General features: G+C 47.0%; 1 protein-coding gene across 1 annotated transcript; it reads right to left on the reverse strand.

Moving 5' to 3' along the window:
• Positions 1-4,249: 4,249 nt before the first annotated feature.
• Positions 4,250-15,189, reverse strand: LOC129695223 (uncharacterized). The gene is made up of 6 exons (XM_055631999.1): positions 14,530-15,189; positions 12,229-12,498; positions 7,918-8,262; positions 7,582-7,839; positions 6,344-6,459; positions 4,250-4,890 (listed from the first exon to the last, which is right to left on the reverse strand). The coding sequence occupies exons 1-5, from the start codon at positions 14,762-14,764 to the stop codon at positions 6,356-6,358; spliced, it is 1,212 nt and encodes a 403-aa protein (XP_055487974.1). The 5' UTR covers positions 14,765-15,189; the 3' UTR covers positions 4,250-4,890; positions 6,344-6,355.
• Positions 15,190-15,490: the final 301 nt, after the last annotated feature.

Here is a 15,490-nt window from a genome sequence, read left to right on the forward strand (position 1 = left end):
CCGACCAACATGCCCCATCTACACTAGTCCCACCAACATGCCCCATCTACACTAGTCCCACCCTGACCAGCATGCCCCATCTACACTAGTCCCACCCCGACCAACGTGCCCCATCTACACTAGTCCCACCCCGACCAACATGCCCCATCTACACTAGTCCCACCCCGACCAACATGCCCCATCTGCACTAGTCCCACCCCGACCAACATGCCCCATCTACACTAGTCCCACCCCGACCAACGTGCCCCATCTGCACTAGTCCCACCCCGACCAACGTGCCCCATCTACACTACCACCCCGACCAACATGCCCCATCTACACTAGTCCCACCCCGACCAATATGCCCCATCTACACTAGACCCACCCCGACCAACATGCCCCATCTACACTAGTCCCACCCCGACCAACATGCCCCATCTACACTAGTCCCACCCCGACCAACATGCCCCATCTACATTAATCCCACCTGCCCGCGTTTGGCCCATGTCCCTCCAAAGCTATCCTATCCAAGTGTATCTTAAACATTGAGATACTCCCAGCATCAACTACCTCCTCTGGCAGGTCATTCCATACACCCACCACCCTCTGTGTGGAAAAGTTGCTCCTCAGATTGACATTATTAATGTGAACCATTTGTACACAACTATGCTGGTGTGAGTACTGAATGAAATGATAGATAGTGGTACATCGGTAGAGTTGCTGCCTCACAGCGCCAGACCCGGGTTCCATCCTGAATACGGGTGCTGTCTGTACGGAGTTTGCACGTTCTGCCCGTGACCTGCGCGGGTTTTCTCCGGGTGCTGCAAAGACCTGCTGGTTTGTAGGTTAATTGGCGTCTGTAAAATTGTCCCTAATCTGTGTATGATGGAGCTAGTATACGGGGTGATCACTGGTCGGCGATGACTCGATGGGCCGAAGGGCCTGTTTCCGCGCAGTATCTCTAATATCTAAACAATACCCAGTGACTTGGCCTCCACCGCAGTCTGTGACAATGAATTCCACAGATTCACCACCCTCCGGCTAAAGAAATTCCTCCTCATCTCCTTTCCAAAGGCATGGGTGGGAAAGGCAGTGAGGGTGAGGGGCCAGACGTGGGCATGTGGGACTAGCTTCGATAGGCATGGCTGTGTGTTTCTGTGCTGTGGGACTGACTGGAGGGGCTCAACAGGGTAGTAGTTTGATGCTTCAGCCTGCAGCAACCCAGGAGAACTGTGTCCCAGATGCTTCATTAGTTTGTTGATCTGCACCGATCGGGAGGCGATGAAATCTTCCGTTCATACGCAGCCGCCAGAGCAAACAGTGTGCATATAGGGATGACAAATGTTGTAATAAACGCAATATCCAGTGCAGAACAGTGTACATACCTGCTAAGGTTTTCCTCTAACATAGAGGAAATCCTTAAAAAGTGCCATCAGAGACAGTACCTACTCAGGAAGCTGAAGTCATTTGGGATTAACAAAGACATTCTCACTACATTCTACTACGCATTCATTGAAAATGTAATAACCTTCTCTTTCACTAGCTGGTTCCACTCCATCACCCTGCAAAACAGAAACCGCCTGTTGAATGTGGTCAAGGTCTGCTCAAAAATAATTGAGCAGCCCGTCCGAACTCTCACTACCCTATGCGACCAACATTCTTTAAAGTTAACACGCAGGATTCTTCAGGACCCCTCTCACATCCTGTTTCCTGAGTTTGAGTGGCTCCCCTCAGGACGCAGACTCCGCTGTCCGGGTTGCCGGACACAGAGGAGGAAGGCAACCTTCATCCCCAGGGCTGTCCAGCTTTTTAATGCTGATCACTGACTCATGAACATATGAAATGAAATAACCTTCTATATGCACTTTTTTAATTGAAGCACTTAGAAAGCATTTTAAAACTATTGCTATGTGTTGAATGTTGATGTGCGGTGTGTGTTGTGTGATTGTGCAGTGTGTCTGTGAAATGCGTGTGCTGGTTGACTGTGCAGTATGCGTGCTGCTTATGTTTGTTGATTGTGTCCCTTTTAAAAAAGCTACTGTAATGCGTCTTTTTAAATTGCCCCTCGGGGACGAATAAAGTGCTTTGAATTGAATTGAATTGAATACAGTGGTGACAATAAATGCAATATCCAGTGCAGAACAGTGTACATACAGTGGTGACAATAATTGCAATATCCAGTGCAGAACAGTGTACATACAGTGGTGACAATAAATGCAATATCCAGTGCAGAACAGTGTACATACAGTGGTGACAATAAATGCAATATCCAGTGCAGAACAGTGTACATACAGTGATGACAAACGCTGTAATAAATGTAATATCCAGTACAGAACAGTGCAAGATTGTGTTGCAGAAAGTCCGGAGTAGCACGGACGAGAGGGGCCGAAGGGCCTGTGTCTGGGCAGGGCGACCGCCGACGCTGTCCATGTGGAGTTTGCTCGCTTCCCCCTCCGTGGTGGACCGGATGCGGGTCGGGGCACGGGAGGCGAACTCAGCCTTCCAAGCCTCAATCCAAGCTCAGCCTGAGTGCCGTCTCCTTCCTCCCGCGCATCCTAGCCCCGACAGGCCGAGTGCCACCTCCTTCCACCCGTGCAACCTAGCCCCGACGGGCCGAGTGCCACCTCCTTCCTCCCGTGCATCCTAGCCCCGACGGGCCGAGTGCCGTCTCCTTCCTTCCGTGCATCCTAACCCATGACGGGACGGGCCGAATGTCACCTCCCGTGTACCCTAGCCCAGACGGGCCGAGTGCCGCCTCCTCCCTCCCCGGACAACAACCGAGGGGTAAAACACAGACGAAACCTCTTCCAACCACCCGAATCCCTCAGGGAATGCTCCTGTCCTGTCTTTGAAATCAAGCCGTCACAATTGTGCACGATCCGTCAGCATTATCCTTGTTTTAATAAATAGAAAAAACCTGATCCAGTTCAAGTTGTAATTTATTGTCACTTGCACCAATTAAGGTCCAGTGATATTTGAGTTACCATGCAGCCACACTGAGTAAAAAGCAACAAGACATACAGCCACATAAAATAAAATCCAATATAAACGTCCACCACAGTGGAATCCACCATTCCTCACTGTGATGGAAGGTAATACAATTCAATCATCTTCCCCTTTTTGTTCACCCGTGGTCGGTCGGGGCTGTTGAACCCTCCGCAGTCGCCGCTCACTCACTGCCAGCCGACACACGACATATAAGTCCCTTTAAACTTCCATGAACCAATGACATCCCCATGAAGAAGGCCTACGCTTGGACAGCTATCCAGCCAGAAGATGCAACAGCATTGCGGGAGTTTGCGATATTTGTTACAAGTATGAAAGAAATGACTACACTCTTAGACCACATGCAAGAAATGAATGTTGTCGGCAATATGAGAATGATCACTCTAAAACTGTCCTATAGACTTAGAGAAAAGATAAAGCTGGTCTGTTAGAGGAAAATGAGAATGGAGAGGCCATGCTTCCTGATCTGGGGAACTTCATAGAAAAGGGAGTTCGGTTCAGGTCAAATTTACACTGTGGGAATATTCAAGATCCTAAACCAATCGCAACTGTCAAAGGTTCTACCTTTACTAAAACAAAAGGAAGATCAGGACCTAAGGGAAGTAGTTTTGTTTCCGCTGTAAATACCTGCAGAAACGAAAGGCCAAAAGGGAGAAGATACATCTACTGTTAAACCAAGATGGTTCTGCTTGTCATCCAGTGAGAAGATACATCTACTGTTAAACCAAGATGGTTCTGCTTGTCATCCAGTGAGAAGATACATCTACTGTTAAACCAAGATGGTTCTGCTTGTCATCCAGTGAGAAGATACATCTACTGTTAAACCAAGATGGTTCTGCTTGTCATCCAGTGAGAAGATACATCTACTGTTAAACCAAGATGGTTCTGCTTGTCATCCAGTGAGAAGATACATCTACTGTTAAACCAAGATGGTTCTGCTTGTCATCCAGTGAGAAGAAGATACATCTACTGTTAAACCAAGATGGTTCTGCTTGTCATCCAGTGAAGAAGAATACATCTACTGTTAAACCAAGATGGTTCTGCTTGTCATCCAGTGAGAAGATACATCTACTGTTAAACCAAGATGGTTCTGCTTGTCATCCAGTGAGAAGATACATCTACTGTTAAACCAAGATGGTTCTGCTTGTCATCCAGTGAGAAGAAGACAGATACAGAGGAATGACAAAGAGATGGCCCACGAGGGAAGGGAAGGGAAGGGAAGGGAAAGGGAAGGGAAGGGAAGGGAAGGGAAGGGAAGGGCCCACGAGGGAAGGGAAGGGAAGGGAAGGGAAGGGAAGGGAAGGGAAGGGAAGGGGGGGGGGGCTGTTGATGACTGGTCAGCTCAGACCTTGCATCTCATCGCAAGAATGGACACCGCACTCTTGACAGGGCCAAGGAGAGCTTGTAATAGGAACACTTCTCCATGCGTTTCCCACCACGGATGGCTGACCTGCCGAGTTCTACCGGCACTTTGGTGGGGAATGGACAGGTGACGTGTCGGGTCTGGACCCTTCTTTGGACTGATGGAGTCGGGGGAGAAAGCTGGAAAAAAGAGATGGGGTTGGGGCAGACTCCAGGACTTGATTAGGAGGGGGGAGTCTCCTTAATTTGGGGTCTGCGTACTTGACAGATGTACGACAGTTCGGAGAGATCACAACCAAACAAGCACAAAGCAAGTGCACAATAAACCCACACATCTATTTCCAAAGTCTCCGTTCGGTCTCAATATTTTTGTAGGAATACAGATTTCCTTGGACATGAGCCTGATGGGCTGAACGGCCTCTTCTGCGCGGGGTCATTCATTCTGATCCTCAGATCTGGGTCAGAATTCACGGTTTGCAATGCGACAGCTTCGTTTGAATTGTTTGTATCATTTCCTGTAACTTTCCGTGGACTTCTGCAGTTCTGTATCAAACAAGAGCAACAAATATGTTTTAAAATAAAGCGTTTATCCTGCAATGATAAACAATAGGCTGGAAGTGATAGGTAAGAGGGAGTTTGGAGACAAAGTTGGGAACATTTACATGGCCATTTCATGTAAACATAAACACTCATTAGGAGAACGAGGAGTTCTGTAGCCCCATGGGCACTTTAATATGGAGGGAACGAGAGGTTTGGATCATTAGCAGGTTTTTAGATAGGTACATTATTTAGATAGGTACATTATTTAGATAGGCACATTATTTAGATAGGTACATTATTTAGATAGGCACATTATTTAGATAGGCACATTATTTAGATAGACACATTATTTAGATAGGCACATTATTTAGATAGGTACATTATTTATAGGTACATTATTTAGATAGGCACATTATTTAGATAGACACATTATTTAGATAGGCACATTATTTAGATAGGCACATTATTTAGATAGGTACATTATTTAGATAGGCACATTATTTAGATAGGCACATTATTTAGATAGGCACATTATTTAGATAGGCACATTATTTAGGGGGCACATTATTTAGATAGGCACATTATTTAGATAGGCACATTAATATCCACGGAAAGGAGAGATTTAGATCATGAGTAGGCAAAATGAATTAGTTTAAATTAGCATCATGATCAACATCGACATTATGGGCCAAAAGGGCCTATTTCTGTGGTATCCGGACGTGGCATTGAAGGACAAGAAGTCGAAGCCAAATAACCGAATGGAAACAAAACCAAAACGCCAAATAACCGAAAGTATACGAAGCGGAAACGCCAAATAACCGAAAGGCTGCGTCGCCCAAACGCCAACGAACCGAATGGCCGCTCTGCTGAAACGGCAAATAATGGACATGATGTCGCCGGGGGTTGGGACTTGTCAGCAATTGTTCCAGACGCCCCGCGTCCATCACATCACTGGCCGGTGGAGACGCAAGGGTGGGGGTCATTTTCACACACAAGCCTTTATTTGACTTTTCGGCAGAGCGGTCATTCGGTTATTTGGCGTTTCAGCTACGTTTCCATTTGGTTATTTGGCGTTTCAGCTTCGTTTCCATTCGGTTATTTGGCGTTTCAGCTACGTTTCCATTCGGTTATTTGGCGTTTCATCTACGTTTCCATTCAGTTATTTGACGTTTCAGCTACGTTTCCATTCGGTTATTTGGCGTTTCAGCTTTGTTTCCATTCGGTTATTTGGCGTTTCAGCGTTTCCATTCGATTATTTGTCTTCGACTTCTTTGCTTCAGATTATCATCCTTCGATGCCACGTCCCCACACTATTTCTGTGCGGCACTGTTCGGTACAAAACACTAAAATACAGATTGTCATCACTCTAATATGTTTTGTGAACAGCCATTTCCTCAATGTCAGATACACCTCGCCATTGGTTTCTGATATATTGAAAAGCTTATGAAATTCTCACCCTGTTCATCCTCTACGAGCAGCAAATTAGTCCAGGAGCAACGGCCAGTTTAATCACCAAGTACCCCAGAACAATGATGATCCTAATGTCTGTGAAGGACGAAATGTCTAATGATCCTGTGAAGGACAAATTTGACATTTTAATTTCCTTTCTCCACCGTGTTTCATAATTAAATACTCCTGTCTGTGATGTGACAACATTCTGAACTAGACACTGGGACACAGTGAGAAATATTTGTGCCGCGTCTAAGTCCAGGATACATTTTATTTCGTGTCCATAACATCTGAGTACTTCTGTTTGATATTTTCTGTTTCATTACTTTTGGAACATTGTGAATATGTTTTGGGTCTGAATATACACAAAATAGGTTGATCCATTATCTAAACTGATGTCAACCAGGTGTCCACACAAGAGGGCGTGGATACAGATTCACAGCTGAAACTCTGCAGGATCTGAATTCTTACTCTGGGCTGTATTGCCTGAGGAGCTAATAGAGTCGTAGAGTGATGCAGTGTGGAAACAAATCTTTCAGCCCAACTTACATGTCCCACCTCCCCCAAGCTTGGTCCATATCCCTACAAACCTGTTCTATCCATTACCCAATGAAGTGTGAGAGTCCTGGCTCATTCACTTGGGTTTATTTAAAGAAATGTCCATCTTATAAAGGTGTAATCTTGCTTCAATGTTACCCTCATGTATAGGTTTGAAAGATCTGTGTTTCTGTAACATGTAAACACAAAATACTTCATGTTTGTTGTTGCTTTATTCACTGATATAACATTATGCCATCAATTGACAGGCTCCAGTGAAGTTACACTTTGATCTGTAGCATTGGGAATTGATGGAAATATGGGAGATTTTGAGAGAAATTGTTTTATTTAGGATTATACAGGGAAAAGAAGTGGAAGTTTGCAACCTTCACGTGGTCCGCCCTGTTTCAACTAATGCAATTAACTCGACGTGTACAAACGGAAGATCAAATAGAACAAGTTGGCCAACAACTTTAGGCTGTGCACGCCACACGCAAGAAGAAGAAGATACAGGAAAAAGTAGAATTAATACTCCAGCAGTGGTTGAAGGTTGGTATTGGTCCTTGTGAAATCTGCGGTTAGAATTCTGTTTGGAAATGCCTTTAACGTCAAGTATTTAATACAGTCAAGGTACAACTATATTCCCCTATCAAATGTCAGGACATCTAAACTCAATCATGACTCTAACTATGAAGAACAAACCCTTACCACGGGGCTCCTGATACGGGACAAAAAGCCGGGGCAGGTCTTCATCAAACAAAACACATCTCCAGTTCCCTCTGCCTCTCTCAGCTTTCTGAATAACCAGACTCAGTGATTTCTCTTCCACAGTCAGTGTCTTTTCTCCAACACGTTTGCCATCACCATTGATCCAAACCAATCTCATTGAGTCAGTGGCGTTAGACACAGAGCAGGTCAGGGTAACGTTGTCTCCCTCAGTCACTGCATCAGATGGTTCAGCTGTGACTGTGGAAACAAGCAGGTTGTTTACATTTTAAACAATAAGTTCATCAGTAAACTCAGTGGCAACAATCTGACTCCTACCTTTCACTGTGATTAGATAAATGTCGACAAATAGATTGTGTTCCAGAAAACAGATGTAAAGTCCAGCATCTTGAAACACAACGGAGACAATCCTCACACTGAACTCCTTGCCATCGAAGCGTTTCCCTGAGGTCACCAGTCGATTCCCGAAGTTGGTCCCATTGACATTGATGATGATGGGCTGAGAACGGTTTGCAGATGCTATTACTTTCTGCTTTTGATGGCGGTGAGGTGACCAGGTCCACTCAGCACGGGAATAGTTACGACCATTACTATAACAAACCAGGTGAAGTTCACTGTGATCGGTGCTGGAGCGGTAAAGTGTGTATTCCCCATCAAATAAATCTGTATCAGAGAGACAGAAGATAACTCCTTTCAGTATTACAGTTACTGTGCCAAACACAGATTCTCAACCGTATTCTTATAAACATTCGTGGTGTTTTGTTCAACTGATCAAGTTTCAAATGTAACATATTTCATGAATGCCGCACTAAACTCATCAGATCTTTATAAAATACAATGTCCTGTACGGCAGTAAATTGCAGTGAAGTTTGGATATTCCACTCTACATTTCAACATGAGGTTGGCCCCCACACCCGGACTGCCCTGGAATGTCCCGGGATGGAATGAAACCTCCCGGAGACTCCCGAGAGCGGTGTGGGAGGTGAATGTCTCTGTCAGTCTGCAGGTGGTGGTTCAGGTTCAGGTTCAGGTTCAGGTTCAGGTTCAGGTTCAGGTTCAGGTTCAGGGTTCAGGTAGACAGGTGTAAAGTCCAGCAGGTTTGAGTTCAGGTTCAATCCTCACACTTCAGGTTCAGGTTGGTCATTCGGGTTCAGGTTCGGGTTCAGGTTGGGGTTGGGGTTGAGGTTGGGGGCCGGGTTCAGGTTGCGGTTGGGGTTCAGGTTCAGGTTGAGGTGCGGGTTCAGGTGAGGGTTCAGGTTCGGGTTCGGGTTCAGGTTCCAGGTTCAGGGGGTTCGGGTTCGGGGTTCGGGTTCGGGTTCGGGTTCATTTCGGGTTCGGGTTCAAACCAGGTTCGGGTTCACTGTGATCGGGTTCGGGTTCGGGTTCGGTTCGGGTTTCGGGTTCCCCATTCAAATTCGGGTTCGGGTTCGGGTTCGGGTCGGGTTCAGGTTCAGGGTTCGGGTTCAGGTTCAGGTTCGGGTTCGGGTTCAGGTTCAGGTTCAGGTTCGGGTTCAGGTTCGGGTTCAAACACAGGTTCGGTTCGGGTTCGGGTTCGGGTTCGGGTTCGGGTTCGTGTTCGGGTTCGGTTCGGGTTCGGGTTCGGGTTCGGGTTCGGGTTGGGGTTCAGGTTCAGGTTCAGGTTGGGGTTCAGGTTGAGGTTCGGGTTCGGGTTCAGGTTCAGGTTCATCTTTATCGGGTTCAATTCGGGTTCTGTTCGGGTTCGGGTTCGGGTTCAGTTCAGGTTCAGTTCGGGTTGGATATTCGGGTTCAGGTTCAGGTTCAACATTCGGGTTGGGGTTCGGGTTCGGGTCAGGTTCGGGTTCTGCCCGGTTCGGGTTCGGGTTCGGGTTCGGGTTCGGTTTCAGGTTCGGGTTCGGGTTCGGGTTCGGAGGTTCCCGGTTCGGGGTCGGTTTCGGGTTCGGTTCGGGTTCGGGAATCGGGTTCTTCGGGTTCGGGTTCAGGTTCGGGTTCGGGTTCGGGGTTCGGGTTCAGGTTCAGGTTCAGGTTCAGGTTCAGGTTCGGGTTCAGGTTCAGGTTCGGGTTCTGGTTCAGGTTCGGGTTGGGGTTCAGGTTCAGGTTCAGGTTCAGGTTCAGGTTCAGGTTCAGGTTCGGGTTCAGGTTCAGGTTCAGGTTCAGGTTCAGGTTCGGGTTCAGGTTCAGGTTCAGGTTCGGGTTGAGGTTCGGGTTCGGGTTCGGGTTCGGGTTCGGGTTCGGGGTCGGGTTGGGGTTCAGGTTCAGGTTCAGGTTCAGGTTCAGGTTCAGGCTGTGGACAGAAGCAGCCCAGAGGATGCCTGCACGGGGACTGACCCGGACACGTTGGCACTTCAAGTGGATCGGCACATTACCATTATTCCCACCATCCCTCTCCCATTCACACCCATTGATTCCCTGTCCTTCCCTGTTCCCGGATCCTGCTCCTAGCTGAATGCTGATCCCAAGGCCGAGTCTGCAGCAGCTTGATCACTTCAAGCAACACCAGGCACTGAGAGAAGGGTCAGTGTAGGGAGAGGGGATGGATTGTTGTTCAGTGTTGATGTGTGGGTCGGGACCCCCAGTGTGCGTGTGAGCAGCAAGTGCTGGTGACTACACTTTCTATCTGACATTTTGATGTGAGTCCTGTATCAGTATCTCAGTGTCAGATACTGGAGCATTGATGGCAAGATGAGTCCTGTATCTCAGTCTCAGATACTGGAGCATTGATGGCAAGATGAGTCCTGTATCTCAGTCTCAGATACTGGAGCATTGATGGCAAGATGAGTCCTGTATCAATATCTCAGTCTCAGATACTGGAGCATTGATGGCAAGATGAGTCCTGTATCAGTATCTCAGTCCCAGCTACTGGAGCATTGATGGCAAGATGAGTCCTGTATCAGTATCTCAGTCCCAGATACTGGAGCATTGATGGCAAGATGAGTCCTGTATCAGTATCTCAGTCTCAGATACTGGAGCATTGATGGCAAGATGAGCCCTGTATCAGTATCTCAGATACTGGAGCATTGATGACAAGATGAGTCTTGTATCAGTATCTCAGTCTCAGATACTGGAGCATTGGTGGAAAGATGAGTCCTGCATCTCAGTCTCAGATAATGGAGCATTGATGACAAGATGAGTCCTGTATCAGTATCTCAGTCTCAGATACTGGGGCATTGATGGCAAGATAAACTGACAAAATACTTTACTGAACAATGGTTACAGAAAGACAAGAAGGCAGCTGCTCCACAAAGAGACTTTCTGGAAACTTCCCTGATCATTGCAGCATTTTATAACCATATAATAACCATATAGCCATATAACAATTACAGCACGGAAACAGGCCATCTCGACCCTTCTAGTCCGTGCCGAACACATAATCTCCCCTAGTCCCATATACCTGCGCTCAGACCATAACCCTCCATTCCCTTCCCATCCATTTATACTGGAGAGCAGTTGATCACTGCCACAGTTCTTCACGGAGCACACATAATATTACAAGAAGCACCATGATACAAGTGTCTACTTGATATCCAATGGGAGGTGTTTACACTTACACTTGTCTACAGTAAAACCTGTGTTACTTGTGTGAAGAATGTTTCCGTTTTCCCACACATCACACACATACAGCTTCCCATGCACTGCCACAGTTCTTCACGGAGCGCACATATAATATTACAAGAAGCACCGTGATACAAATGTCTACTCAATTTTAGAAGGAAAAGGTTAAATCGGAAGTGGCAGTGATGTAGTTGAACAAATGGGACTATAAAGGCATGAGAGGGGAGCTGGCCAAAGTACACTAGAAAGGGATCCTAGCAGGAATGACGGTGGAACAGCAATGGCAGGGATTTCTGGGCATAATCCGGAAGATGCAGGATCATTTCATTCCAAAAAGGAAGAAAGATTCTAAGGGGAGTAGGAGGCAACCATGGCTGACAAGAGAACGTAGGGATAGAATAAAACTAAAAGAAAAGATGAATAACACAGAAAAGAGTAGCCGGAAGCCAGAGGATTGGGAAACTTTCATAGGACAACAGAAGGAAACAAAACGGGCAATACCGGCTGAAAAGATGAAGTACGAAGGGAAGCTGGCCAGGAATATAAAAAGGACAGTAAAAGTTTTTTTTAGATATGTTGAGAGGAAAAGAGTAGCACAGTCAAATGTTGGTCCCTTGAAGGCAGACACGGATGAAAGTATTATAGGCAACAAGGGGATGACAGAAGAATTGAACAGGTACTTCAGACCTGTATTCACTTAGGAAGACACAAACAATCTCCCAGATGTACTGGAGGACAGAGGATCTAAGGGGGTCGAGGAACTGAAAGAAATTTTCATTAGGCGACAAATAGTATTGGGTCGGCTAACGGGACTGAAGGATGATAAATCCCCTGGGCCTGATGGTCTGAATTCCAGGGTCCTCAGGGAGGTGGCTCTGGAAATAGTGGATGCATTAGTGATCATTTTCCAATGTTCAATAGATTCAGGATCAGTTCCTGTGGAGTCAAGGGATGTGGGGAGAAGGCAGCCACGGGTTATTGATTGCAGACGATCAGCCATGATCACATTGAATGGTGGTGCTGGGTCGAAGGGCTGAATGGCCTCCTCCTGCACATGTTTCTATGTTTCTATATCCAATGGGAGGTGTGCACACTCACCGTTGTTTACAGTAACATTTCCGTTACTTGTGTGAAGAATTTTTCCATTTTCCCGCACTTCACACACATACAGCTTCCCATCCTCCACTGTAACGTGTTGAACTATTAGATAGACCGTGTTATCCAGGCGGATCTGATCAGTGTTGCTCCTGTTCTGCTGGGATGAGTCCATGGGTCTCCAGTGAAGACTGACTGTATCTGAGAGTCTAGAGATGGTGCAGCTGAGTGTAACGTCACTGCCCAGCAGAGGCTTCCGTGGACTTCCCTCAACTGTGAAAACAGATCAATGAGATTCAGAGTGAGTAGTGGTTTGCACAAGTCAAGTCCTAGATAGGACAATGACATTCTTGCTTGCTGCAGCACAACAGAATATTGTAGGCATCAATACAGAACAGAACAGTGTGTCCATATACCATAGAATATTTATATATACACACATAAATAAACAGGTAAAGTACAATATGCTGTTATAGTTCAGAGTTTTGTCCGAGCCAGGTTTAATAGTCTGATATCTGTGGGGTAGCAGCTATTCCTGAACCTGGATGTTGCAGATTTCAGGCTCCTGTGCATTCTACCTGAAGGTAGCGGGGAGATGAGTGTGTGGCCAGGATGGTGTGGGTCTTTGATGATGCTTCCAGCCTTTTTGAGGCAGCGACTGCGATAAACCCCCTCGATGGAAGGAAGGTCAGAGCCGATGTTGGACTGGGCAGTGTTTACAACTTTTTGTAGTCTTCTCCTCTCCAGGGCGCTCAAATTGCCGAACCAAGCCACGATGCAAGCGGTCAGCATGCTCTCCACTGTGCACCTGTGGAAGGTAGAGAGAGTCTGCCTTGACAAACCGACTCTCCGTAAACTTCTCAGGAAGTAGAGGAGCTGATGAGCTTTCTTTATAACTGCATCAGTGTTCTGGGACCAGGAGAGATCTTTGGAAAGATGCACGCCCAGAAATCTGAAGCTCTTGACCCTTCCAACCATCGACCCGTTGGTAAAAACGGGACTGCGGGTCCCTCTCCTACCCCTTCCAAAGTCCACAATCAGTTCCTTGGTTTTGTTGGTGTTGAGGGCCAGGTTATTGTGCTGGCACCATATGGACAGTTGATCGATCTCACTTCTATACTATGACTCATCCCCATCAGTGATACGTCCCACAACAGTGGTGTTGTCGGCGAACTTGATGATGGAGTTCACACTGTGACCGGCAACGCAGTCATGAGTATACAGTGAGTACAGCAGGGGGCTGAGCACGCACCCTTGAGGTGCTCCCGTGCTGATTGTTATCGAGGCTGACACATTTCCACCAATAGGTACAGACTGTGGTCTATGGATGAGGAAGTCGAGGATCCAATTGCAGAGGGATGCGCAGAGACCCAGTTCTGAGAGTTTGGTAACCAGCTTGGAGGGGATGATTGTGTTAAATGCCGAGCTGTAATCAATGAATAACAGCCTGACATATGACATTCAGGCCCCGCCACAGCTGCCGAAATCTGTCTCATTCTCCAGCTTGGAGCAGAAGTCCCTTTTGGCCTTTTGATGGCCTTATCAAGGTCGTATCTGGACCTCTTGTAGACCTCTGTATCTCCAGACCTGAATGCCCGGGATCTGGACATCAGAAGAGTGCGGATCTCATGGTTCATCCAATAACCGGGTTTAAAGCTAACAGCCTAGCTGAAAGTCAGAACAACTTCTCCCCCAGTTCTCTCAGACCCCTGACACATGTGGCTGGTCACATTGACACAGTGAAATGCCGGCTGTTCACCGTGGGACCGCAGGTGGAACCGGCAACATACAGGAGTTGTTGTATTTACACATGCGCTGTTTCAAACATTCACAAACTGTTGAAAATGCATCTATTTCCACTCCTTCTGGGTGTATCTGATTGGTCTCAAGAGGTGAACTCTATGGCAGAGCCCATGTTCCACAGGTGATGGATGGACTTCCATCCACCTGGTCACAGGGTAACATTAAGTAGCAGTGTCACCCCGGGACCACTACACGGACACATTGGTTCCATACCACCTTGCTTGCCGCGCGCGATCACCTTACCGTGTACCGGCAAGAAGACCATGGTATTCGCTGTGGCTAGATTCATTGATTTGCTGTTCCCAGTGAAGTCATCAAACTATTATCACCCATCCCTGCTGATCATTACAGAATCAATGAACAAAATCACTTCCCCAGTTGTTTGACTTTTCACCGGGTGGAAGAAGTCTCACAATTCCCGCCATCTCTCATCATTCATTATAGGTGACAATATTTACAGAGATTAATTCAACATTATTGATCCTTATCGCATCCACTCACCTTTCATCCCAAATATTTCATATTGTTTCAGGATTTGCTTTATCGGTTCTGTTTGATTCAAAGTGAAAATTCCCGCCAAATTAAATGTGGGTTTATCGATTGTTAGATCAAGGGTACTGGTATTCACTTTCATCCCCGGGTACAAGTTGCCAGCGGCGTTATCTTTTGATCCAAGAGTTCCCCGTTCTTCTAAAAGTCGACATTTTCGATTTCCTTCCCTGAGTGTGGTTTCCATTCCCAGACAACAACAGTGTCTTTCTCAGCATTGGCCGTTCCGTTTAACACAATGCTGTCTCCATTATCCAAGAAATACATTCGATTTCTGTTTTCTGTTGCGAATACAAACAATGAAGAATTAACATTTAAAACACATTTTCCCCACCCACCCCATATCTGTAATCATTCATTTTGAACAGAATTTAGTTCCAGACAGTTGTGATCTTCCTTGGAAACCCCAGCGAGGAAGTCACGGTTTGTGAAGAGATGTGTGTGTGGAATAACCTGGCCTGATTGATGCAGGGATATTTCATCACATGAGTGAGTGAGTGAGTGAGTGAGTGAGTGAGTGAGTGAGTGAGTGAGTGAGTGAGTGAGTGAGTGAGTGAGTGAGTGAGAGAGTGAGTGAGTGAGTGAGGGAGTGAGTGAGGGAGTGAGTGAGTGAGTGAGTGAGTGTGAGTGAGTGAGTGAGGAGTGGGGGAGGGAGGGAGGGAGAGAGGGAGTGAGGGAGGGAGGGAGGAGGGAGAGATGCCTGAGGTCTGGGGGTGGGAGAGAGGAGGGAGGGAGGAGGGAGGGAGGGAGAGAGAAGGTGGTGGAGAGGGAGGAGAGGAGAGAAGGAGGAGGGAGGGTGAGGGGAGAGGGGGAAGGTTGGGGGAGAGGGAGGGAGGGATGAAGGAGGGAGTGAGGGAGGAGGGGAGGGAGGGAGGGAGGAGAGGGAGGGAGGGGGGTGGGGATAGGGGGTTGT

Source organism: Leucoraja erinacea, unplaced genomic scaffold (genome assembly GCF_028641065.1).
Source record: "Leucoraja erinacea ecotype New England unplaced genomic scaffold, Leri_hhj_1 Leri_990S, whole genome shotgun sequence".
Lineage (NCBI taxonomy): Eukaryota > Metazoa > Chordata > Chondrichthyes > Rajiformes > Rajidae > Leucoraja > Leucoraja erinaceus.